This window comes from Aristolochia californica, unplaced genomic scaffold (genome assembly GCF_029961685.1).
Source record: "Aristolochia californica isolate CCGP_79_NKW_82.1479 unplaced genomic scaffold, dmAriCali1.0.hap1 SCAF_15, whole genome shotgun sequence".
Taxonomy (NCBI): domain Eukaryota; kingdom Viridiplantae; phylum Streptophyta; class Magnoliopsida; order Piperales; family Aristolochiaceae; genus Aristolochia; species Aristolochia californica.
In genome coordinates, this window is record NW_027181826.1 from 24,445,410 (window position 1) to 24,470,374 (window position 24,965).

The window sequence follows — 24,965 nt, forward strand, 5'->3', positions numbered from 1 at the left end:
CCTGCTTCAGATCAATCGGTTCATTAAGCAGCATGAAGTATAGAATATCATGAAGCAGAATGTTTTCTGGTCAATATGGATATCATAAACTAAAGATGAAGACCATGCTTGCACGAGATTAAACCCAAGAAACGCTGAAATCTCTGGTGACAGGTTTGAAAACAAAACCGATGTCACAGGTTATGAAACATTAACAAAATGAAGAAAAAAATCTAAAGTGTTATTGGTGTCAGGCTCCTTAAGATTTAGAAAAACAAAATGGTAAAGCCTAAAAAGGATTCAGAGTAGATTAGAAGATGCCCACATCTCATATCTCAGTTTAGTTTGGTAGAAAAAGGGCAGATTTAGGACTACTTTCAAACACCTACTTCACCTATCCTTTCACATAATTCATCTTTCAAGAAATCTGTAACTTGACCTACCCCAACCAAATGATTGATAGGTTGCTAGTTGAACTCAATATTCAAAAACCAAAAAACTTTTCCAAGTTCAAATCTATCTGATTCTTATTTGCGAAGTAATCTCAAATGATTTTCTTTTCTTTTCCATGGGGTTCCAAACAGACCCTAAGGGTATGGCACCTATTTCTTTACCTTCTCACTTAAAAAAAAATATAACATTTGCTTACATGATAAGCCCAAAATTACATAAATACAAATTTCAACTGGAGGCACTGTGAATAACTAAGTCTACTAGCCGGTGGCAATCAAAGTCTGCAAAGGTGGAATGCTCTGCTCGTTCCTGAAGAAATTATCTTTATCAACCCTACCCTTCACAAGGGCCAGCCTCCTAAAGTTGCCCTTGAAATACTTGAAGCCCCAGGCACTTGATTCGATGTAACTTGGTTTTTTCCCATTGACACCCAAGTCAAGATCCCTGTAATTAATGTAAGCACCCCTAGGGCTTTTGGAGACATAAGGTGTCATGTACTTGTACAACCTCCGAATCCAATCCAAGCCTTTGGCCGCCTCATTCTGCAAATCCGCATAGTAAAGAATGTTGTACAGGTTGCCTTTTCTGTGTGGGAAAGGCGTTGCAGACTCTGGAATCTCACTCATCCTCCCTCCCATGGTGTCCCACTGCAAGAACGCAGTGACATTCTCTAAAAGGATGTTCCAGATCCCTTCCAACCCAGTTTCAGATATCGGCTCTGTCACAAAATCAGTTTTTCCCTTGAAAGCGAAGTTACCCATGGGTGGAATCCTGTTTAGTAGAACTTCTCGTGGTGATCCTGATGGGTACCCTGCAACAAACATGATCGATTCAACCCAACTCAGTTCAATGCAATCTTTTGCTTTCAGACCCAGTTCAGGGAAGCACTGTTTAATCTCTGTGAGGAGGTCTTGAGCAGTGCCTAGGAAGATTGAGTCAAATACTGCTAGAACTGTTCTCTTTCCTTCTACATCAACAGCTTGTAGCCTCACCCTTATGAACAGGTTTTTGTTGCACTTGTCTCCCACAAGCTGCCATTTTTTCACAGTCTGGGTTGCGCCCTGTTCCAAGGTTCTGCTGATGTTGAAAACAGTCACGACTGGAGGAACATCCACTAGCTTGAGCTTCCATGCCAGAACTACGCCAAAGCTTGCGCCTCCTCCTCCTCTAATAGCCCAGAAGAGATCTTCACCCATTGATTGTCTGTCCAGGATCCTGCCACCGGAATCCACCAAACGGGCATCGATCACATTATCGGCAGAAGTACCATACTTCCTCATCATGGTGCCAATGCCTCCACCGCTGATGAGCCCACCGCTCCCTACAGTGGGGCAGAACCCAGCAGGGAATCCATGGATTCTAGTCGTCTGAGAAATCGCGTAGTATACTTCACCAAGAACAGCTCCTGTCTGCACCCACGCCGTGTAATCTCCTGTGTTTACAGTTACAGAACGGAGGTTGATGAGATCAACAACCACGAATGGCTCCCTTGCAACATAGGAGAGGCCCTCGTAGTCATGACCTCCGCTTCTGGTCCTGATCTGTAAACCATGATTCTTGGCGCAGATAACTGTTGCTGGGACTTGAGATTCATTTGTGGGTGCGATGATGTACACTGGTTTGGGGGTTGTGGAGGTATTGAATCTGGGGTTCTCGATTCTGGCTTCCAGAATAGTAGTGTAGTTGGCCGCGTTCGGAATGTAGAGAATTTTTGAGATGTCTGTTGAGGAAGACAACTCCTGGCGAAGGCATTGGACGAAGGGATGGTACGCTGAAACCGAAGCAGCAGAAGAAAAGACAAGGAGGCAGACAGCAAGGAGGTTGAGAGCTGCGGCAGTTGGAAAAACCATTTCTTCTCTGATCACAAATGGGTTCTTGAATTTTGCAACTCTCTTGCACTGACCCGTGCGCTTTATAGTGTTTCTCTCTCCTTCCGCGTGCTTAGAAAAATCCAAGTTCAAAACTTTGAAAATTTTGATCGTCGTCTCCAGATAACAAACTGGTTTTTAGTTTTTGTGGAATTATACCATTTCAAATACTTGATGGTCTCTTCCATCCTAAAGATCAAATTACAGTCGGTCACTACACCGTGTCGATTATTTCATATTCAAATCCTTTTTTCTGATATATCTGGGACACTTCACATTCAAATCTTTTTAAAAAAAAACAATTCTGGGCAGTTGTAACTTCACAATCAAAACCTTGTCTAGTCATATCATCTTAATGGTGTACCAAACAACCATTCGCCTTAATCATAATGGTTTACCCAACAAGAATTCGCCTAAAAAACAGTTGCTGAGTTTAGCAATCTCCGTTCTTTGTCCCTTTCTTATCTTGTGAATATGATTTCTGATGTCAACCTCCTACTTCCCTCCTTTGCAAAAAACTTCCACTTGAGACCAGTTCAGAAAAACCAAACGTTAGAACAAGTTTCAGTCTGTTCATAAGAACGTTGCGCAAGAGTGAACAGAGAAATCTAATTCTGCATCAGTTTCCGCGTTAATGGATAACATTTGTGAGGAAAATGAATCAATGATTGAGCTCTGGAAGACATCACAGATAATGGAATAATGACAAAACGAACGGACCGACAGTTGTGTCTTTTATACGACATCATTTGTTGCATTTTGATCTCCGGATCGCTTGGTAAACAAATCCCTAGATTCCGGCTCCTTCGTTTTACACACGAAATCACCCTCTTAATAGGCAAAAATTATAATCAGATTCAAATACAATATTACACCCCTGAGATGAATCTACTAGAAAGTTATTATATTATTGTAATTTTTGTACCTTATAACTTAAATATAAATTATTGAAGCTGGAATTACGGCCGCAGCCGGCACCGGACTTGCCCTCCAATAAATCCTCGTTACGGGATTTAGATTGTACTCATTCCAATTACCAGACTCTGAGAGCTCGGTATTGTTATTTATTATCCCTACCTCCCTGTATCAGGATTGGGTAATTTGCATGCCTGTTGCCTTCCTTGGATGTGGTAACCGTTTCTCAGGCTCCCTCTCAATAAGATACAGAAATTACAATAATGCCTTATCATGATACAAAAATTACAATAATATACGATAACATCAACAACTTTAATGGATTAGATTTTAAATTTAAAGGCATTAAAAAACTCTAAGTTAGTAATGTAAGGGAGTTTTCAAATTAATCAATCAATATGAAAATGTGAAAAGCAGAGTAAACTTCTACCGATAAAAAACAAGTATTCATAATTATAAAAAGATGTCATTCATAATCATATATCAAAATCAAAGCACTTAAATACTTATCTTCCATTAAAAATCTTTGGCAAAATCACTTCTTCTTGAGGGATTAGAACTTGCAAATAGCTATAGAGCACTTGATAGCTTTGGAATTTACATAGACAATGATATCTCAAAGTTCAGGATGCGTTTGGTATCTCTAAACATGATTTCCAATATTCAAGAAAACTAAATTAAGAACGGATAAGGTTGTTTTTGGTATTTAGTAAAGAAAGAAAGGTCCAAAAATTATAAAAAAATCAATAAATCCTATTTTTCTTGTTGAATATGTTGGTAGACCTCTTACAAAATTTAAAGACGTATAACATCCATCTGGGTTTGACACTCAAATCCTATGGTTCGACTCCTTTTTTTTCTCTAAAACCTTCTTTATAAGTGGAGTGGAATCCTTTCCCTTTTTTTTTTTTTTGTTTTTTTGTTTTTTAACATTGATGGGGATGAATCTTCCTATGTAGTTGATTCCTATTGTGTGCTCTTTAGTTCAAGGGTTAAGTCCTTTTTAAAAAAATTTAGAAGTTCTTATAACTAGGGTTTTGACTCCTTTTTTCTATCTACTTGCCTTATGGGTTTGACACCTATACCGAAGATTGACTTCATTATTCTCTTCAAGAATCTTTTGTCACTGAGATTCAACTCCTATTGCTTGATGGACCAACTCCGACTGGGGGTTTGACTCTTTTAATTTCAAAACTCGATGTAACTGGGGTTTGACTACTTCTTTTCTTCCTTAATGTTGGAGGGCTCAAACCCATTGTATGGGTTCAACTCATTTAAAAAAAATGTTTGAAGTCCCTTTCTTTTATGCAAAACTTTCATTCTTAGGCCAATGTTAGATGGCTGAATTTGTTATCATCAAAATTCAGGTACTTCCAAGTATCTTGAGTCTCAATTTCAACATTTTGTTCATGGGTACAAATGGTATATAAACTGAATATAATAAGTTATCCAATATATTATTCTCTTAGATATAAGTTATTTTTATACACCACTTAATTCAATTATTTATACCTTACTCCTTATACCATCACTTACCCATTTAACAAAAATTAAAAAAGGGTAAATGCTTGAATATCCTTCAAATATAACTAGGTAATCAGTTAATTAGATATTGAATAACTCTTATCCATTTCCATTCATTTGAATAAATAATAAATTTTATTTGGGTGAAATTACCCAAATACCTAATCGGGTAAGAGTTTTTTAGCATTTTTTTTCCATTTATTGAATAGTAAATAGAAAACAGATAAAACTGACATCCCAAGTTTTATTCATGTTAGACAAGGTGATTTTAGCCAAAGTTGAGGAATTTTAGGGACCAAGTAGCCATCTCCCAATTTAAAAAGGTTTGTTTGTTATGGTACTTAATTTGGTTTCTTTTTTTTTTAGTTGATAAGTTTAGACAAGTTATAAATACAAACATACAGATATACAAATTCATTTGAAACAACTAGAAATTTATGGAATTATTATATTGATAAAGATAAAAAAAAAAATTATAGATAAGCATGCAAGATTACACATCCAAATTTGAAGGGCTAGAAAAACTATAATTTATTAATTGGATAAAATCACATACCCAAACTTTTGATGGCACATTGGAGAAAATAGGTAAAACGTTGTAAATTTATAAAATTACTGAAATGACTGAGAAACATAGTGAAGTTTATTTAATTTAAAACTAATATTTCTATTTTTCTTCAGTTTTGAAGATATAGGAATTGTAATTGTGTTATGGGATATACAAATTAATCGATTATGCTATATGTTATTGTAATTAGCTTTCACATCATATTCTTTAAACTAATTCACATTTCACATTATTGTAGATGATTATGTTAATCTAAATGATTCAATCTACCAAAATCAGTGCATGGATTAGTTTGCCACGTCTCTCTCATAATATTGATGACAAGATTTGTTAATTTGCTTTTGCAGCTTATAATAATTACAAGCATTTGATGTAGATGATACCAATGTTGTCAATGAACAGGAAATGTGTCATTAGCGAAGGTGAATATTCCCAAGAATGGGGTCATTACTTAAAGGGGTTATTAATCCAGAAGAGTCAAAAGATACAAGAGAGATTATTTACATATGAACTTGAAACATTACTAAGGGAAAGAGGATCTACACGAGCCTGAAATTGTCATAAAAGGCTATATATGTTAAAAAAAGGAGGTGTCCAAGGTTTACCCAATTATTCTTTTTTTTTTTTTTTTTAGTTTTTAGGGGTTCAATTTTAACCTTATTCTTTGTTTATTATTTATTAAAATATAATGAACACATTTTCTTATCAAACTATTAGGAATATTGGGGAAATTTTACTCTATTACTAGTTTGCGTTTATTATGTTGGCCCAAGTGGTTTCTCAAGGGGGAGGGGGGTGAATTGAGAAATTCAAATTAAAATTTTTTAGTGCAAGAAAATAAAATATCATGAAATTAAGCAACTCAAAGTAAGTATGATCATGCACACACCATAGGGACAAAAAGATTTTTTATTCTCTATGTTTTCTTAATGATAATCACCACCCAAGAACCCTTTCTTGGAAAAATTTCCACTATTAAGCTCAAATAGCTGGAAAAATACAAAGAGATTTCGGTTATCTTCAGCCACGTGATGTTCAGTACACGATTTTCATACAAATCAATTTTCCCACGAGATTGGTGCTAGATTTTAGCTCTAGTTAGGTTTTTCTATCAAGATTATCGGGTTGAGTTTATACCTATCACAATAATATAAAAGAAAGGGGGAAATACACACACTTACTTGGAGAGACACTTCTCTTTGAGAGATTTCAATCTCCCTCCTCCTTTGTGTCACATTGTATAATGATCCAAGGAGTTTGTAATATCGGGCATGCAAGGATGATTAAAATAGATGAAGGATTTTCAATGTGGGATCACTCTCTTTCTCTCAAAAACACATTTGAAAGGGAATTTGCAAGATAAAGCTTGGTGGCTTAAATATATGCCAATAAATGTTCATGCCTCTATTTACTCATGGTTTGGTGGGGGTATTTATAACTTCCCCAACTCAAATTAACCGTTATTTACCCGTGGGTAAAAATCAAGTCGTTGATTGATCGATCACTGGTAAGTGACTGATCGATCAATCGATCATAACGACTATTTTTTCTTCACAACGCCTACTTATTGATCCACCAACCATGTTACCATTGCTCCAAAAAAGTTAAAATTGATCAATCATGCTTGAAGTCCCTTACTAGCAGGTTTTGTCTGATCAATCAATCTAGTGGGATGATTGATCATTCCATGTAATTCAGCTGGCCTGGACAACTATGATCAATCAATCTCTATTGGATGATCGATCATGCATTATAGCATGAAATGGCTATGTCTTGGATGATCAATCAATCAGTTATGGTTGATTGATTATGCTTTATATTTATAATCAACACATTTTGGGATGATCGAGCATTGTCAGTGACTGATCAATCATTCCAATGTCATATAAAATTACATGCCTTTATAAAGCATGAGAATTTTTCTCTAAGTGCTTTAACATGTTTCTAAATGATATGTATGATGATTCTAAACATGTATATGCAATTTAATATCCTAAAGCTCCGATCTTCACAAGTACTTGAAGAATAGGAGTTAGAAAAACTCTCTTACATAGTATGACTGAGTTTAATTATTTGTCTGTTAAAGCTTGAACTTGAGTCTTCACTTCGACTTCTTCCTTGTGTGTGCTTCTTCAAGATATATTCTTCATTTTGTGCTTGAGGTCTTCATTTTGGCTTTGATGTTTTAGACCTTGAGATGCTCTTGAAGGTTAAATATATGAAATACAAAATTTTTAAGTTATTACTTCAATTAAGTTTTGTTATCATAAAAAACAATGTGAGAATCAACCCATGGTCAACATATTAAACACAACGAAAAAGTGTGGGGGTTATTATATACTCTTACCTAGTTACAGGAAAGTGTAATTTAGTAATTTTACTTTATGACATAAGAACGTAGAAAAGTCTCCGATGTCTCACAACCCTTAAGTTTTTATGTTGTGTTCACTACAAGAAAATTGGGTTTTGTGATGAAAAAAGTTGTGAGAAAAACCCTTTAGCCACAAACTATGTGGTCCCCATGACACATTAATGCATACTTCATGGGTTTTAATTTTTTAGAGTGGAAGGTCCTACAAGGATAAACCAAGACAAGGGCTGAATACATTTATCAAATTTCTATGATTAAATTAAAATTGATTGCATTCAAAGTGTCCAAAATCAGAGAAAGCAAATAATCAATCAATACACCAAGAATTTTTTCAGTTTTTTATACTCAAATTTATTAGATTTCTACTCCTCTCCTAGGGAGATCTTGTCTTGGAATTAAAATTTCCACTATGATCTATCAAACAATAGCAAACAAGAACGAGCCTCAAGAGACTCAATTACAATACCTGCCCAAACACTTTTAGACTTATAGTTAGCAACTCCTGGGGACACACACCTAGACCCAATTAAGGAATTTTGTACAACTTCCAATCAGCTCCTAAGTGTCTAGATTTGTTTATATACAAAGTTGGGTTGCTTTTCTAATCGAAACACCAATAAGCCTCTTGTTAGGCAAATATGACAATCTAGCTTTCGAAAATGATTACACCCAATATTAATAATAATCTACCAGCAATTAAACAATTTTATTAATTTAGAATTTTAAAACAAATGCTATTGAGAACATTGCTCAAACTGGCTATATGAGAAGTTTTTCAAATTTGACCAATGATGTGAAAAATTGAGCTTATAATAATGTGACATTGTAAGACCAAACTTTCATATGTCAGAAAACAAATATTCAAACCTGATACTATGATCAATGCTAATAAATACTTAACCTTTCAATGAGAAACTCTCCCAAAAGTACTTCTTGGATTCTTGATGACACTACACCTCAGAAAGAAGCACTAGAGAGCTTTAAAATTCATGTTGAAAGGATATCTTGAAGTTTAGATCGAGTTTGACATATATAATACATGTCCCAACATTCTAAAAACTAATCATTATGATTTGTGAAAGCTAAGTGTGTACTTATGAGCATTGTTGCTTCAATGTATACACTCGTAACAAGGTTGAATCCTAGTGTTAGGTACATAGAGGAGAAGTTGGCCTTTGCACTAAAACTACAGAATGATTTGACCTCAAGAAAAGGAATAGTCTACAAATAATAGAAATTCAACTTTCTAGAATGTCAAAAGCATATTTAGAGGCTATATCAATATATTCAACAACAAAGATAGGATTTATTGATTTTTTTATAAATTTTGGAGCTTATTTGCACCTTTTTTTTTTTGTAAAATACCTAAAACAACCTATTTTCACATCATGGGTCAAATTTGAAAAACTTTCCACATAGCTAGCTTGAGGAAAGTTCTCAATTGCATTTGTTTAAAATCTAAATTAGTAGAGTTGATGAATTTCTAATAGATTCACCTTAGGATTGGGTGTAACCATTTTCATATGCTTGATTCTCATATTTTGCCAAACAAGAACCCTATTGGTGCTTCAATTAGAAAAATAAGCCACCTTTGTGTATAAACCAATCTAGTCATGTATAAACTAATTGGAAGTTGTAAAAAATCTCGAAATTGGGTCGAAATGTGTGTACCTAAGCACTATTAACCATAAGTGTCAAAGCACTTGGGCAAGTGCTGTAATTGAGTCTTTTGAGACTTTTTGTTGTGAATGATGTTTGGCTGACCATAGTTAAAATTTTAATTCCAAGATAAAGACTCCCTGAGAGTGATGTAGCAATCTGAAACTTTGATTGTGAACCACTATAAAAAATTTTGGCACAGTGGTTGATTATTTGTTTTTGTTATTTTTAGACACTTTGAATGTAACCAATTGTAATTTAGTTATAAAATTTTGATAAAGCAATTCAACTGCCCCACCCCACTATCAACACCAAGTTTATCCTTGTAGTACCTTTCAGTTATCTTCCAATCATTTTAAAATCTAGTTGTCATACTCACACAAGCACTTGCTCAAACCTCAAACACCTAGAATGCTCACCTGCACACACCTCACAAACAACCCTTCTCATAAGTACTTGCTCAAAGCACACCCCAAAAACAGTACCACAACCTAGGCCGGCTACCAATGCCACATCCACTAACAAGAGCACACCACGAAATTCAAGCTAAGTGCAAATCAAGAGAATGGGAAACTAACTTGATCATTATGGGAACACCACGAATGCCACTACATCAATATTTTTTGGCATACACCCCTTTTCCACATGTTGCAATTCATTTTAGAGGTCGAGAATCATTTGCTCTAATACCACATCATATGTGTAGGTGTCTTGTCAATTGTAACATGTGAAACTTGAAAGTGGAAGGAAAAATAGAAGGTGTGGTGTCACTTTTTTTAGAGTTTTGTGTTCTCCTAATCCCTACGAGTAGAGAAATTTTGGGGCAAAAGCAAATTGAACAAGGTAGTCACTACTGTTCTAATTTCATTCAACAATAATAATCAAAATTATAAGTAGGTCATTATGATCCTAAAATTTACTAACAAGCCTTTTCTTGTGTTGAAATAATAGGACATCCTCCTATCAAATTTAAAATAACCTAACACAATTACTGAAAAAATTAGCTATTAAAGCATAAAAGGTTACATGACATGGTACTGATATGATTATGTATAATGCTTTAACATTTTTTATTATATGTTACGTGATAAAGATTATAGACCTGGTAAGGTAACAACACTTGAAAGTCTCGACACTCTACATGAAGAAGACTCTTTGGGAAACAGGTTTGACTCACTTTGATTAAAAACTGGTTTAGAAAAATATTAAAATTAGTTCATTAAAAATTAGGGGTGTTGGGCGTATAGCTGATATGGCTACATATTGGTTGATAGAAATCAATTTTTGCTCTAGGGATATGTAAAGGAGTTGCAACTAAACTAATATGAGAGAAAAAATCGGCTGAACCGGCTAATACAAATCGATTTTTTCAATACTTACTAGAAAACCGTTGTAGATATTTTGCAGTTTACCTTTTGCCCAGAGTGAGAAACTTTTTTCTAAATTTTATTTCTTTTATAGGTAGTGATACTGTCTCCTTTCACCCCTAACTATTTGTCAATTTTTATATCCAATTAATATATTCATCATAAATTAATACATTCTAATCAACAGAGTTTGTATCGGTTATGCATCTCGCAAATCATCTGATATTTTTCCGTTGTTGAAGGTATCGATATCATACATATGTCTATTATCTATATTCATATCGTCTATATATATATCCTATTTTTTAATTTTAAATAGCTTTCTGGTTTAGGACAAGCAGAGGCACTCCATATACAATACATATCACTTAATGTTAGATATTGAACTGAACCACTATCCTTTCATTGATTAAGGGTGGTATTTATACTGTTTACAATCCGAATCGATAAGCTTTACATGAGAAGTTAATTACAACATGGAATAAATACAATGGGATCTTATTCGATAATTGAAGGGATTATGCTAATCCCTTATCATGCCCCCTCAAGATAGGTCAGTGTTAGAGAAGCCAATCTTGTCTCGTAGCAACTGAAACTGTGAACTTGACATTGGCTTTGTATGGAGATTCGTTTGTAGGGTTCTTGGAAGCAAAAAAATGGGAAGAGACACGACACTAGTAGCAACTGGGGTAGACGGGATTGGAGAGAGCGCATCGTTTGGTGAAAGAGATGTGTGTCGATGGTTCTTAGAAACAAAAAGGATAGGAAGAAACGTGACACTATAGCAGTTGAGGCAGATGGAATTGAAGAGAGCACATCATCTGACGAGATGTGTTTCAACCATTCTTGGAAGCAAAAAGGAACGGGAAGAGACACGATACTGGTACTAGCTGGGGTGGACAGAATTGGAGAGAGCGCATCATCCGGTGAAGAGATGTGTTTCGAGGGTTTTTTGTGGCTAGTGTTTGGAGTCATCAATGTACCCAAGGAGATCATACCCGATAAGGGCAAATTTAAGCTGTTGATTTTCAGGATTCCATAGATAATAACTTCAAGAAAAAGAGATAAGGAAGAAGGAAGAGAAAGAGAGGATATGATACACGTCCAAGAGAGAAGGAAATTAACATTTTGGACTTAGGCCAAACCCTCCCTCCCCCATAAGTCATATTTATAGGTATCAAGGGTATCAATATTATAAGTATACCCTTCACCCTAATAAGAGTGAACAAGAGATAGAAAATGTAAACTAATTACATCAGTGCCATGCTAATTACATCATATCTTCCAACACTTTCCCTCAAGTTGGAAGGTAATGGCAGTGATCTCAACTTGAACCAAATAACATAGATGTAGTAATAAACTCTTCCATCACGGTGTCCCAAGGATAAGTACGACACCGGGTACAAACTGTCAAAGGGTAGAAATGGATGATAAAAAACAAGTTGAAACCAACCTCAAAGGATTTCGAACAAGTATAGTGATAATAATCACTAAAGTGGGTAATGTCTGTCATCCATAAGATGACGATAAAAGACCCATTGATACCAATAAAAAGTTTCAAAGGACTTAAAAACACCCATATAAATAAAAGGGACCAACCAAAGCAATGCTCCAATAGGGTTGGCCAATAAGGGTCAGTGAGAGTCAAATAAAGGATGGTAGGAGAAAAGTTGCCAAATAACCAATGGGTAAAAGGTAAAGAGGAAGATAAGATGTTGAGGCCACTATGTGCTTTATTTTTTTAAGAAATTCAAATTCTGCATCAGATGAACCAATGACGATAATAGTCAACAAATAATAAACCCAAGGCAAGTGACCAAGGAGTTCTTCTTCAAAAATAAAGTCAAAGAGACACAATAGCAATAGTGGAAATGGGTTAATGCCCAAATAACATGTACCACATGTGTAGTTGTATAGCAGCAGATAACCGGTAAATAATAGAAGTCCTTAAGAGTAATAAAAATAAATGTAATAATTTGCAATGTGTCCATCAAGAAGTGGTGCCTAAGTAATAAGCTCGATTCGAGTAATAGGTTGCCTATACTTCAAAATAATAATGTGGCTGGAGATAGAGAATCGAGTCAAACCAAGTCAAATAGTAAACTGATATAATCGAGTCGCAGAAGAAATATGTATAGAACTCGGGACCTGAACACATATAACCTAGAAAGACAATAAGTGGGCCGAGTCATGTTGATCCATGCCTAAGTTGACTCACTGAATTGACCCGGATCAAGTTGACATGGCAGAATAGGAGCAACATCGGGTCGGAAGATTTACTAGGTTAACTCGGCCTAGTCTGGGTTGCATACAAAATCGGTGCTCGATTAAACCCAGTTTCCTAACTTAGGGAAACATTAATTTTGCAACAATGTATCTTCTTTCCCGCAATGCCTAATAAAGCGGAATCAGAACCAGCTTAGTAAATTAGTCGGCCAAAACTCGGAATAGATAGCAACGTAGTAGTGAGACACCGGGAAAATCCATTTGATCAATTTCCAGCAATGATACGAACCAAATAAGAAAAAAGCATCTAGTAAAGGATCAGTTGTTCCAACCGCAGCCTATCGTTGTCATGATGATGATAACACTCTATTTTGCTCAGTTCGAGTCGCTCGCTCGCTGGGTTGTTTGACAAATTAAATCAATAGAGATTATTTAATCTGAGGTCATCTTCTTCCTCGAAGAGTGTGATGACTAGGGAAAATCAGAGAGCGACTTTGAAAGATGTCAACGGCCAGTAAGAGCTAATAACTTGGTGAAAATAGAGTTCTAGGCAGAGAGAGGATTAAAAATAGCAAGCCAGATGTGAGATAAGCCTAGAAATTAGTAGTGTTGACAGCTTTAGGAGTGACGGGAAAAATGGCCAGGCAGATAACTTGGTAGATACCAAGATGACGATCAGAGGAGTTTCCAAAAAAATAGCTGCAAGATCATGATCAAATTTTCGGACATCAATCGGCAATAAAACAATAGATAATAACGCGGATTTGTAGAGACTTTGCCTAGATGATAGAAAATTGTATTTGTAGTGGTTAAACATCAGAGATTTTTGAAGATAGCAAAAAATCTCAGAGAAGCAGTAGTGTTCGGAAATCAATCAACCACTTGGTATCTTTTGCCGAAGCTCAAAACAACAATCAAGGCAGATGACTCAACAATTAATCAAGAGGAGATAGCAATCATCATTTACGGGAAATCAGCAACAATCAGACAGCAACTAACAATTATGCCAAAAATAAGTAGAGACAGAGATAAGCCACCAAAGAAAAAAATAGCAAAGAGATAACCACCCAGTAAAGGAGACATCTAGCAAAGGAGGAGATATCTTCTGGATTAATAGTCGTAATATCCCAGAGAAGCAGCAGCAAACAAACATAGAAGCGGGCCCTTCTCAGAATTAGACTCCGTTAGATTTCATCAAAATAGCAATGCCTTCATAATGCATAATCCAAAAGGGAAAAATAATTTGAATCCTGAAAATCACAGCTTTGATACCATGTTGATATTTAGGATTCCATAGATAATAACTTTAGGAAAAGGAGAGAAGAGAAAGAGAGGATATGATACACGTCGAGAGATGAGGAAATTAGGGTTTTGGACTTAAGCCAAACCCTCCCCCATAAGTCATATTTATAGGTATAAAAAATATCAATATTATAAGTATACCTTTCACCCTAATAAGAGTCAATAAGAGACAGAAAATGGCAGCAAGTTGTGGCTACAACAAAGATTTCACTGGAAAATCTAGAGGGATTGAGAGAGATGGAGACAGAGAGATGGAGATAGAGAAGAGGGAGAGAAAGGCGCGGAAGGCCTGAGTGTTAGCGACAATTATAGAAGAAGCGGAAGCTCCCGCCATCTACGTTGAGGGGATCGAGAGCAGTGGTTATCAGATGGAGTGTCAGGGAGGAGAGGCGCACGTGTACGTGTTGGTGAGCCACGCAGTGGAGCTGTCGCTCTAGAGGTATGACGAGTGGATTTTGGGCCTGGTGCGACGGTGGGAAAGGGCGAGGCAGACAGAATCGAGAGTGCACTGTCCCGGTGATTCAGCTAGAGAGAGTGTGGTAGAGAGTGAGTTACGGGTGGAGAGGCAAAGAAAACGAAAAAAAATCAGAAGATGGTAAAAGTAGAAGATTGATCTGCTCTGATACCATGTTAATATTGAACTGAACTACTATGCTTTCATTGATTGAGGGTGGTATTTATACTGTTTACAATCTAAAACGATAAACTTTATATAAAAAGATAATTATAACATGGGACAAATACAATGAAATCTTATTAGTAACTGAAGGAATTATGTTAATCCTTTATCACTTAACACATAAGATTTTAAAGATCTCGACATGGCACACTAGATCAAAATGCCTGCCTCTGATTAAAAACAAGTCAAAGTAACATAATCTTAATTTATTTTCTTGGCCGTTGCTGCTAAGTTGCAGTTCAACAAGTTCTAGTACGAGAAAATGGAGGAACACTCTGCTCATTCCTAAAGAAGTTGCACTTGTCAACTTTTGCCTTGACAAGCGCCAGCCTCCTGTAGTTGCTCTGAAAGTACTTCTTACCCCAGATGCTGGACAAGAAGTAATTGCTGGAGCGCTTTGGATTCGTTCCCAAGTCAAGGTCCCTGTAGTTTAGGTATGAAGCTCTTGGATACTGCGATACATGAGGAGTCATGTGCCTATACAGCCTGTTAATCCAATCCATGCTTTTATGGACATCCTTAGGATTGATCAATGATGCCACATACTGGACATTGTACAAGTTACCTTTTCTGTGTGGGAAAGGGAGTTCAGTCTCTGGAATCTCACTCATCCTTCCACCCATTGGCTCCCACAGCATGGCACCACTCACATCTTCTGAAAAGAACTTCCAGATGGCTGCCAGGCCGCCTTCAGAAATGGGGTGTTTAACAAAGTCAGATTTGGCCTTGAAGGGGACTTTCCCCATTGGATTGTCCCTGCTCAGTAGAGCTACTTTGGATGATCCAGATGGATATCCTCCAATGTATATCACTGCCTCAATCCAGCTCGTTTCTGTGCAGTCAGTTGCCTGTAGACCCAATTGAGGGAAACACTCTTCTGTGACTTTGAGGAGTTCATCAACATCACCCAGATGCATGGCGTTGAATAGTGCTTGGACTCTTTTGTTTCCACCCTCGGATGTTGATTGAAAGATGACTCTAATGAATAGGTTTTCATGGCATTTCTCTGCCATGTACTGCCATCTATTCACCACCTTGGTCACATCTTGTTCCAAGGTCTTGCTGACAGTGAAAACAGTCACTTTGGGAGGGACTGGGACTAGCTTGATCTTCCATGAGAGAATCACACCAAAACTTGCAGCTCCACCTCCTCTTAGAGCCCAGAAGTGGTCTTCACCCATTGATTGTCTGTCAAGGATCTGTCCACCTGAGTTTACTATGTGGACATCAAGAACATTATCAGCTGCAAGTCCAAATTTTCTCATCATGGTGCCAATTCCTCCTCCTGCAATGAGCCCCCCTATCCCAACAGTGGGGCATAAAGCTGCAGGGAAGCCATGGATTGCGCTCTTCTCCGAAATCATGTAGTACAATTCACCACAATTGGCACCTGCCTGGACCCATGCGGTACCCTCTTCTATATCTACTGTGACTGATCTCATGTTGATGAAATCCACTACCACGAATGGGTCATCTGATGTGTAGGAGAGGCCTTCATAGTCATGGCCTCCACTGCGGGCTCTCAACTGAATGCCATGCGCTTTGCAACACATGACCGATGCTTGGATTTGGGACTCATTGTTGGGAGTGAGGACAAAGAGAGGATCAAGTTTGGGGGATGATAAGAACCTGAGATTTTGCATATTGGATTTCAGAAGGTATGTGTAAGAAGATGAGTTAGGAGTAGAAAGGACTTTGGGCATTTCTGTGGGGGAAGATAAATAGGTAGAGAAACATTGCAGGAAGTTTTCACTGGTTGATGAGGTTGCGGAAGAAAGCGAGGCGAATGAAAGGAGCAGGTAGAGAATACTAGATCTTCTCAACCTCATTTTTTCTCCCTCTTCTCTGCTGGAGACGGCTTTAAACTGAAGGGTGTCTACCTTCTCCCATTTATGGTTCTTTATATAGCATTTCTGTCCACATGTCCCTGTAATGGAGTCCATTAGACTATCAATTACAATCAACACTCATTTTATATTAGTCATTTGACTCCTTTCAGTTCACATTTGTCCACGAATTTTGAGAAGGAGAGAGAATCCATGGGTGTTCCATTTGTTTCTATTTTCATAAGTGGGTGTCAAAGGCCTCTCATTGCAGGAGAAACAATGTGTGGATACAAGAAAATCCACAGCAATTCCAGTAGGATATATGAAACCTTGACATCTAAAATTCTTCCGAGAAACTGCTTCCATTACAGCAAATAGGAGGAGGATATGGGTAATCTTCAGCATGCATAGTTCACTGTAATTCCCTCGCCCACCATTGTCGAGTGGATAGAATGATATTTTTGTTCCTTGTCAGTCAGCACTATCTGCTTGGATTGGAGTAGGTGGGCACGAAGTCCGAATATTACCCACTTGATAATTTTTTAAGCCGCGTCTCAGCATGAGATGGAATCAGGACCAAAACACTCGAAAAAAAATCTAATAAGAGAAGGAAAAGGCTATCATATCTCCATAATCTGCTCAATCAGGAAGCTGAAATAGCTCCTCCCCAGAATTCTTTCTGTAAAGCTTCTTGTTGGGTATTTTCCGCAATGGACATCAGCAATCGCTGTTGGGTACTTACGCTTGGCATCCATCATCATGACGAAGAGAAAATACTCTGCCACAGCGGTATCATTAGCGATTGTGTATTTGCTTTTGATAAAAGAGTTGTGGATTCCTAAGGACCCATTTTGAGTTGAAATAAAGAAGTTCAAATGGGATAGAGAGATCGCCACTAGTGACGACTCTGGGACAAGATGAGCAAGCCAATACTTTGCTGTTTGTTGATGAGATTAGGATATTGTGCAAAAGCAGATTGATCCATAGTGTAAAGCCTTGAAGCATTGAATTGACTTGGCACAAATTGTTCCCACAGCAGTCATATATATTTTCTCTATTCCAGTGTAGTGTCTCGGTTTTATATATCATATTGGACCTTTAAGATCTGATACGTATCCACTCCTTAAGCCAGCTATTCCTGTTAATTTGTCTGTCCAATGTCTTTGTAATGAGTTATACTAATACCTCGTGCTTCACTCTAGAAAGTAGTTCATAAGATTCCAAAGCAGATTTGCTACTTCAATCTCTTTTACAAGCAATAGAAAAGATCAAACATTATTGAAAGGGTGGGCCAAAATGCTTTCACAAACAATAGAAAAGATAAAAAATCATTGAAAGGATGGGCCAAAATGCTATTAGGAGTGGGTAGGTTGTGAAATGATGTTGATGAAAGTACTACAGACATCTCTCATGTCATTGTCGCTTTTTTACCTAATATGGAGCACTCTTACAAGAAATTTCAACCTTATTTTTGTCACTCGGCTGCTTTAATGTTGGCTTTCAGAAGGTATCATTTTGAAAAATGCTTATCTAAAGAAACATGAATTCTATAAAGTATTAGGTGTTATCAAAAGAAGATGAGCCTCTTTTGTAATTATCTTATTCATTGTACATGTTGATTTTAGGATTCCATGATGTTAAGATCTTCAACTCAGGGTGATAGAGAAGACAAGGAAGAAGAGAGGGAAGAAGGAGAAGAGAAGAAGAGAAGAGAAGAGAAGGAGAGAATGAGGACGGCTGAGAGGAGAGGGAAGAAAGAGAAGAGAAGAAGAGCAGAGGAAGAGAGAAGTGAGGACGGCTGAGAGAAGAGAGGAAAGAGGAGGTCACGTTGAGGAGAGAAGATTGGGAGAGAATTAGGGTTATGGAATTTGAGTCTTAACCCTCTTCCTTAAGCTTTATTTATAGATGTCAAAAGATCAAATATTATAAGTTTAACAGTCACCCTAGAAGGAGTGAATAAGAGACAAAGATCATAAGATAATTACATCAATGACACCAAAGGGTTGGCCTAAAAGGGTAATGGAGAGTCAAAAAATGATGGTAAGAGAAAGTCAACCAAGTAAAAGAGTAATGGGGGATTAAAGGAAGAGAAAATAACCACCACCTTAATAAGAAGGAGACTGTATCAATTGTATTGAAATAACTTTACAAATTTGATCAAGTGTGACGCAAGAGGGAGATAAAAAATTCCTCTACGAACATGATAATTGACGAAACTTTTAAAAAAATCTCCAATAAGAAGTTTTTTTATGGAACATAATAATGGAAACTTTCTAAACATAGACTTCTCATATAAGAAAATTACTTTTTAACACACCTTGACCAATTTGGAAAGAAAATAATCAAGAGATAAATTTAGGAATAAGGGAGATTTAGGACACTAAAATATTTGTTATTTAGAATAAGGAAACAAGACTTTCTAAATCAAAATTTTCAGACTTTATTAAAAATAAAATTTAACTCATATAGTGAAAGACTTCTCTTAAGGAAACTAATGTGGTGAGAAATCCAAGACAAAAAACTTTTAATGTAGGCAAAATACTCAAATTGTTGACCATAGGTTGACTCCCACATTGCTTTTGATGATAAAAAAAAACTTAATTGAACTTTGTTCCTATTTTTTATCTATTATCTCTAGTAGTTTAGGTTCGTATTTATCTTTTTTCTCTCTTTTTAGTCCCTATACACATTTTATTTTCATTTTAACCTCAATAATTAGCTTTTCATATTTCATATTATATATAGACGAAAACATATTCGAGTCTACTTTCCAACACAAACTGAATTTTGGCAATCGGTGTTTCCTACAAGGAGAAATCAATATTTGAAGTAGCAAAGGTCAGAGTGCAAGAGAAGTTCGAACAGCAGTAAAAAGCTTCAACTTTCGAGTCATTGCATGCTATCAAGAACGAGAATTTATATGGAGAATTATAAATTAAAAGAAAGATTTGTAAGTATATTTTCTTACCTATTCAACTAATTCTTGATCTGAGTTTTTTATATGGAAAGATTGTTCTTGGAAGAGTCAATGGTCATGCTAGCAAAAGGAGAAAGAGTACTTAGTTCGACTAGATTACAGAGATTGAAATCTATCAGATTATTTATCTCAACACAAGTATATTTTATGAAGAGAAGTTATAATTGGATGAAATTTATTAAAGTCTAGTTTCATAAGGAGAAATTTCATGTCAATCTGATCTATATTTAAGGATATATTCGCATTGGAAGAATCAAAGGTCATGCTGGTATCCTTTTGCATTGAAAAATCAGAGTTTAAGCCGAATTTTTACATCACTTTTTGAGTTGTTGTTATTGATAAAAAAATATCATGAAAATATGTCACTTACCACTTTTTTTCGGTTACCTTTCTCCTACCATCCTTTTTTTATTCTCACATACCCCTTTGGGCCAACCTCTTGTGTGTTGCTTCGGTTGGTTTGCTTTTTTATATATATGGGTGTTTTAAGTCCATTGAGACTTTTTATTGGTACCCGTGGGTCTTTTATCTCCGTCTTGTGAATGACAAGCATTGCCCACTTTAGTGATTAATATTACTATTTTTATTCAAAATCCTTTGATGTTGGTTTTGACTTATGTTTTATCACCCATTTTTACCTTTTGAGAGTTTGTGTCCAGTTTTGTACTTATCCTTGGAACACCGTGATGGAGGAGATTATTACTACATCTATGTTATTTGTTTCAAACTGAGATCATTGCCATCATCTCCCAGCTTGAGGGGGAGAAGTAGAAGCAAAATTACAAGAAATAGGCATTTTATTCTATATGTTGTGGTAATTTTTATGAGACCAAAATATTCAAGAAATGGGGAGCACAAAAAGCAAAGGTTTTGCATCTATGAAGAAATTTTGCAGCAAAGAAAATTGAAGACCAAAAATCCTTTTCATTACAAATTGAAGTTATAAATTCCAACTTGAGGGGGAGTGTTGAAGAGAAGATAAGGAAACCTCTTACAGGACTCTCACAATAAGAAGTCACACAAAGTTAGAATTAATATGGTGGAGTTTTACAGGAGTCTACAGAAGATTCTCAATTTAAAGGTGTTTTAGTTATGTTAGTCTTCTATTTATGTTGAGTTATTTAATTATGTTAGGATATATCTTTAAGTGTTAAAGTTTGGGTGTAATTGGGACAATGGTAGTTTAATTGTAATTAGACTCTACTACTTTCCTCTATTATATATAGGGGTTCATGTACTCTGATTACAATAAGTCAATGAAGTTTCTCTCTTTTCCATAAATTCAACATTTTCTCCCCAATATGTTGTCTCTCCTTTTCTCCATGAGCTAATTCTTGGATCCCGGAAAATCAACATGGTATTAGAGCATTGATTTTCAAGACTTGTGGTCATGGTTTTTAGAATTCCTATCTTTCTGTCTCGGCTACTCATTCAGAGTTAGCCTACTCATATTATATTTTTTTTAACTTCTTCTCTTGGCTCTGATTTTTGGCGTTGACCCTAGGGTATTGACTCTCGTGTGAGGAGAAAGTTTAAAGGATGCACATTGGTGCCTAACATTGGATATGGGTCAAACAAGAAGACCCACCATTACCTGCCAAATGGCTTTAAGAAGTTTTTGGTCCACAATGTAAGCTTGAGTTGTTGATGATGTTAACAAGACTTATTGCTTGTTAATAGCATAATAGAAATCCAAAGCGGGCAACGTATCTAATAGCCTCCGGTCGACCTCAGGCGAATAAAATCCAAAACCTAGCTCTATACATGCCTTCAACTCATCGACATCATCGTCCATCACGCTACAGCTCCTCCACCTTGACCTACACTCCTTCCCGCATAGCCACGCCTCGTCCATGTACGTGTCAGTCAACCAAGATTGTTGCTTGTACATCGACCCCGATCGAGCCTCCAACATACGATACGTTGTTCCTCTGACATCTCATAGTGACCATACGTCGGGCTTTGATTCCCCCAGGTCGAAATATGATCTAGCATGTGTTCAAAAATGGCAAGATAGAATAATAACGATCGTCCTACTTGATATTTCATCAATCTCATCAAATAGGAAGTTGTTGATTACAATCTATTGATCACTGGAAGATTGGCTCTTTTTCTCAGTTGGACCTTGGCTGGCAAAGCGTGGCTGGTTTGATCCAACTTGTGTTATTCAGTGCTGGCATTTGATATTTCATTCCGAAAATCAGTTGCATTACTCTTCTATTCTACATTGCTTTTTCGGAAAAGATCCTTCGCTCGCTACTACTGCTCCAAGATTTTTTTATATCTTTGGATGTTTTATTTTTGTAGTTGTCATTGTAATTATCCATTGAATTGTTGCTTTCAATCAGTGTAAACTATCTTTGAAAGGTTGATATTGTTTCTCTATTATGTGAAAGTTTTGCTTGTTTGCTCTAATTTGGCTATCAATCGAGGTATCTTTGTTGGGTCGTCTCCTTGTTCATCTTTTGTTTTCTGCTTGATACCCAATGTTGTTTCTTATTACGATAAACTTCTTTGGCTCGTCACCATCGCCCGTTAACGCCAACTTCATTGTAGTCCATTACATCTTTAGATGGGTGGAGGAAGAAGAAGTTCATTTAATCAATCAGGTTAACCAAGTGAGCGGGCGACCAGGCTGACTCTTTTCTGCTCGGGTTAATCCTGTGAGCCAAGTCAACTCGGTCTGAGTCAGTTTGACTTGGACATCTCAACCTGGTCTCTTGACCCGGCATGACTCAGTCCCTTGTTTCTGGTCAGAGTATTATCTTGAATTAATTGAAAGTTTATTACTTGGGCAGCGTATTATTTGGTGCACAACCTTCTAACGGATTCTCTGAGGATTATTTTATGTGTCCTTATTAAAGACTTTCATTATTTGGTACATGTTATTTGAGCCCATGCCTATACTGAGATTTTCATGTTACATAATATATATTGGCAGAAAGATATTCGAGTCTACTTTCCAAAGAAAAACTGATTTTGGCAATCGGAGTTTTATACAAAGATAAATCAAAATTTGAAACAACAAAGGTCAGATAGCAAAAGAGGTTCGAGCGGCAGCAAAAAGTTTCAACTTTCAAGCTATTTTATGCTATCAAGAACGAGACTTTACGTGGAGAATTATATGTAAAAATAAATATCTATAAGTTTATTTTTTTACCTATTCATCCAATTCTCGATCTGAGTTTTTTATATAGATATATTGATCTTGGAAGATTCAATGGTCATGTTAGCAAAAGGAGAAAGAGTACTTAGTTCGTACAGATTATAGAGACCGAAATCTATCAGTTATTTATCTAAAAATAAGTATATTTTATTAAGAGAATTTATACTTGGATGAAAGGTATTTAAGTCTAGTTTCAAAAGGAGAAATTTTATGTCAATTTGATTTATATTTAAATATATATTCGCATTGGAAGAACCAAAGGTCATGTTGGTATCTTGTTGCATTGAAAAATCCGAATTTAAGCTGAATTTTTTGCATCACTTTTTGAGTTGTTGTTATTGACCAACTATATTAGGAAAATATCTCACTTACCCCTTTTTGGTTACCTTTCTCTTACCATCCTTTTTTTACTCTCACATACCCCTTTGGGCCAACCTCTTGTGTGTTGCTTCGGTTGGTTTATATATATATATATATATATATATATATATATAGGTGTTTTTAAGTCCATTGAGACTTTTTATATGTATCAGTGGGCCTTTTATCGTCATCTTGTGAATGACAAACATTACCCACTTATCACCCATTTCTGCCTTTGAGTGTCGGACACCGTGATAAAGGAGCTTATTACTACATCTATGTTATTTGGTTCAAGTTGTGATCACTGCCCTTAACTCCCAGCTTGAGGGAGTGAAGTAGAAGAAGCAATACAAGAAAGAGGTATTTTATTTCATATGTTGTGGTAAATTTTATGTGACCAAAATATTCAAGAAAGGGAGAGCACAAAAGACGAATTTTTTGCATCTATGAAGAATTGTATTTGTCAAGAATTTTTTTCAACAAAAAAAAATTGAAGACCAAGAATCATTTTCATTGCAAGCTGAAGTTATAAACTTCACATTGAGGAGGAGTGTTGAAGAGCAAATATGAAAGAGTCTTACATGACTCTCACAATAAGAAGTCTTATAGAGCCACAATTATTATGGAAGGAGGTCTCACAGAAGAATTTCAGTTTAAAGGTATTTTAGTTATGTCAGTTTTCTATTTATGTTGAGTTATTTAATTATGTTAGGACTTATCTTTTAAGTATTAGAGTTTGGGTGTAATTGGGACAAGGGTAGTTTAATTGTAATTTGACTCTACTACTTTCCTCTATTATAAATAGAGGTTCATGTACTTTGATTACAACAAATCAATGAAGTTTTTCTCTTTTTCATAAATTCAACAGAGACATTACAATTGACGAAGGACTTCTCAATTATTGACTTTTGTCAACATTGATAATTCTAATGAAGAAAAAAGCACATGGTGGTCCCAACATATTATCTTTCGGTAATTCCCCATTACCCTCTTATTATCACTTCTGAGCAATGCCTATAGACCCATTAATTATAGTGAATAGGAGTGTGCCCAATATCCAGCGTGAGTCTAAATTTATTATTCACCCAAGAGGTATATTGTTGAGCACCTAGCCAATACTACCCAAAAGACCGGCCTGTTAGGAGCGGAAGGCATAGGTACTTAACCTATGACCATAACATCACACCCACCTTCATGAGCCGACAACCATGGCGGCCACACTCTAGCGACGGCCCACTCTAGTTTCTGCTAGGTCGCCCCCTCCGCTCAGGACTCACGCCATGGGGATTCGACCTCGCGATGTAGCGCCTGCTCTGATACCAAATGTTAAGCACTTAGCCAATAATACCCAAAGGACTGGCATATTAGGAGTTGAAGGCATAGGTACTTAACCCATGACCATAACATATATTTTTAGCTACCTTGAGAAAGTCGGTAGACTCTGTGTCCCACAATTAGGCTTCTTCTCTGCATTTGAAATTGAGCAGAGAGTATTTCATCATTACTATTTGACTGGAGTATAGAGCTTTGTCATACGGCTAAGAGTGATTTTTTCTCTCACCATCATTATGCCAGCTAGGTCTCTTGACAAAAACAAAGAGACCACCAGCTTGAGGGAAAGTGTTGGAAAATATGGTGGACTGCCATTTTATATATGAAGATCCTATACACCATTTGCAACAAGTTGGGTATTTATGATGTTCTCTCACCCCCAGTTTGAGGAGG

General features: G+C 36.4%; 2 protein-coding genes across 2 annotated transcripts; both read right to left on the bottom strand.

The window, feature by feature from the left end:
• Window positions 1–531: 531 nt before the first annotated feature.
• On the bottom strand, window positions 532–2,505 carry LOC137951688 (berberine bridge enzyme-like 24). The gene has a single exon (XM_068798530.1). It carries the CDS (start codon window positions 2,280–2,282, stop codon window positions 693–695), a length of 1,590 nt encoding a protein of 529 aa, XP_068654631.1. The 5' UTR covers window positions 2,283–2,505; the 3' UTR covers window positions 532–692.
• Window positions 2,506–15,080: 12,575 nt separating this feature from the next.
• Window positions 15,081–16,771, bottom strand: LOC137952251 (berberine bridge enzyme-like 26). The gene has a single exon (XM_068799360.1). The coding sequence runs from the start codon at window positions 16,738–16,740 to the stop codon at window positions 15,151–15,153; it is 1,590 nt and encodes a 529-aa protein (XP_068655461.1). The 5' UTR covers window positions 16,741–16,771; the 3' UTR covers window positions 15,081–15,150.
• Window positions 16,772–24,965: the final 8,194 nt, after the last annotated feature.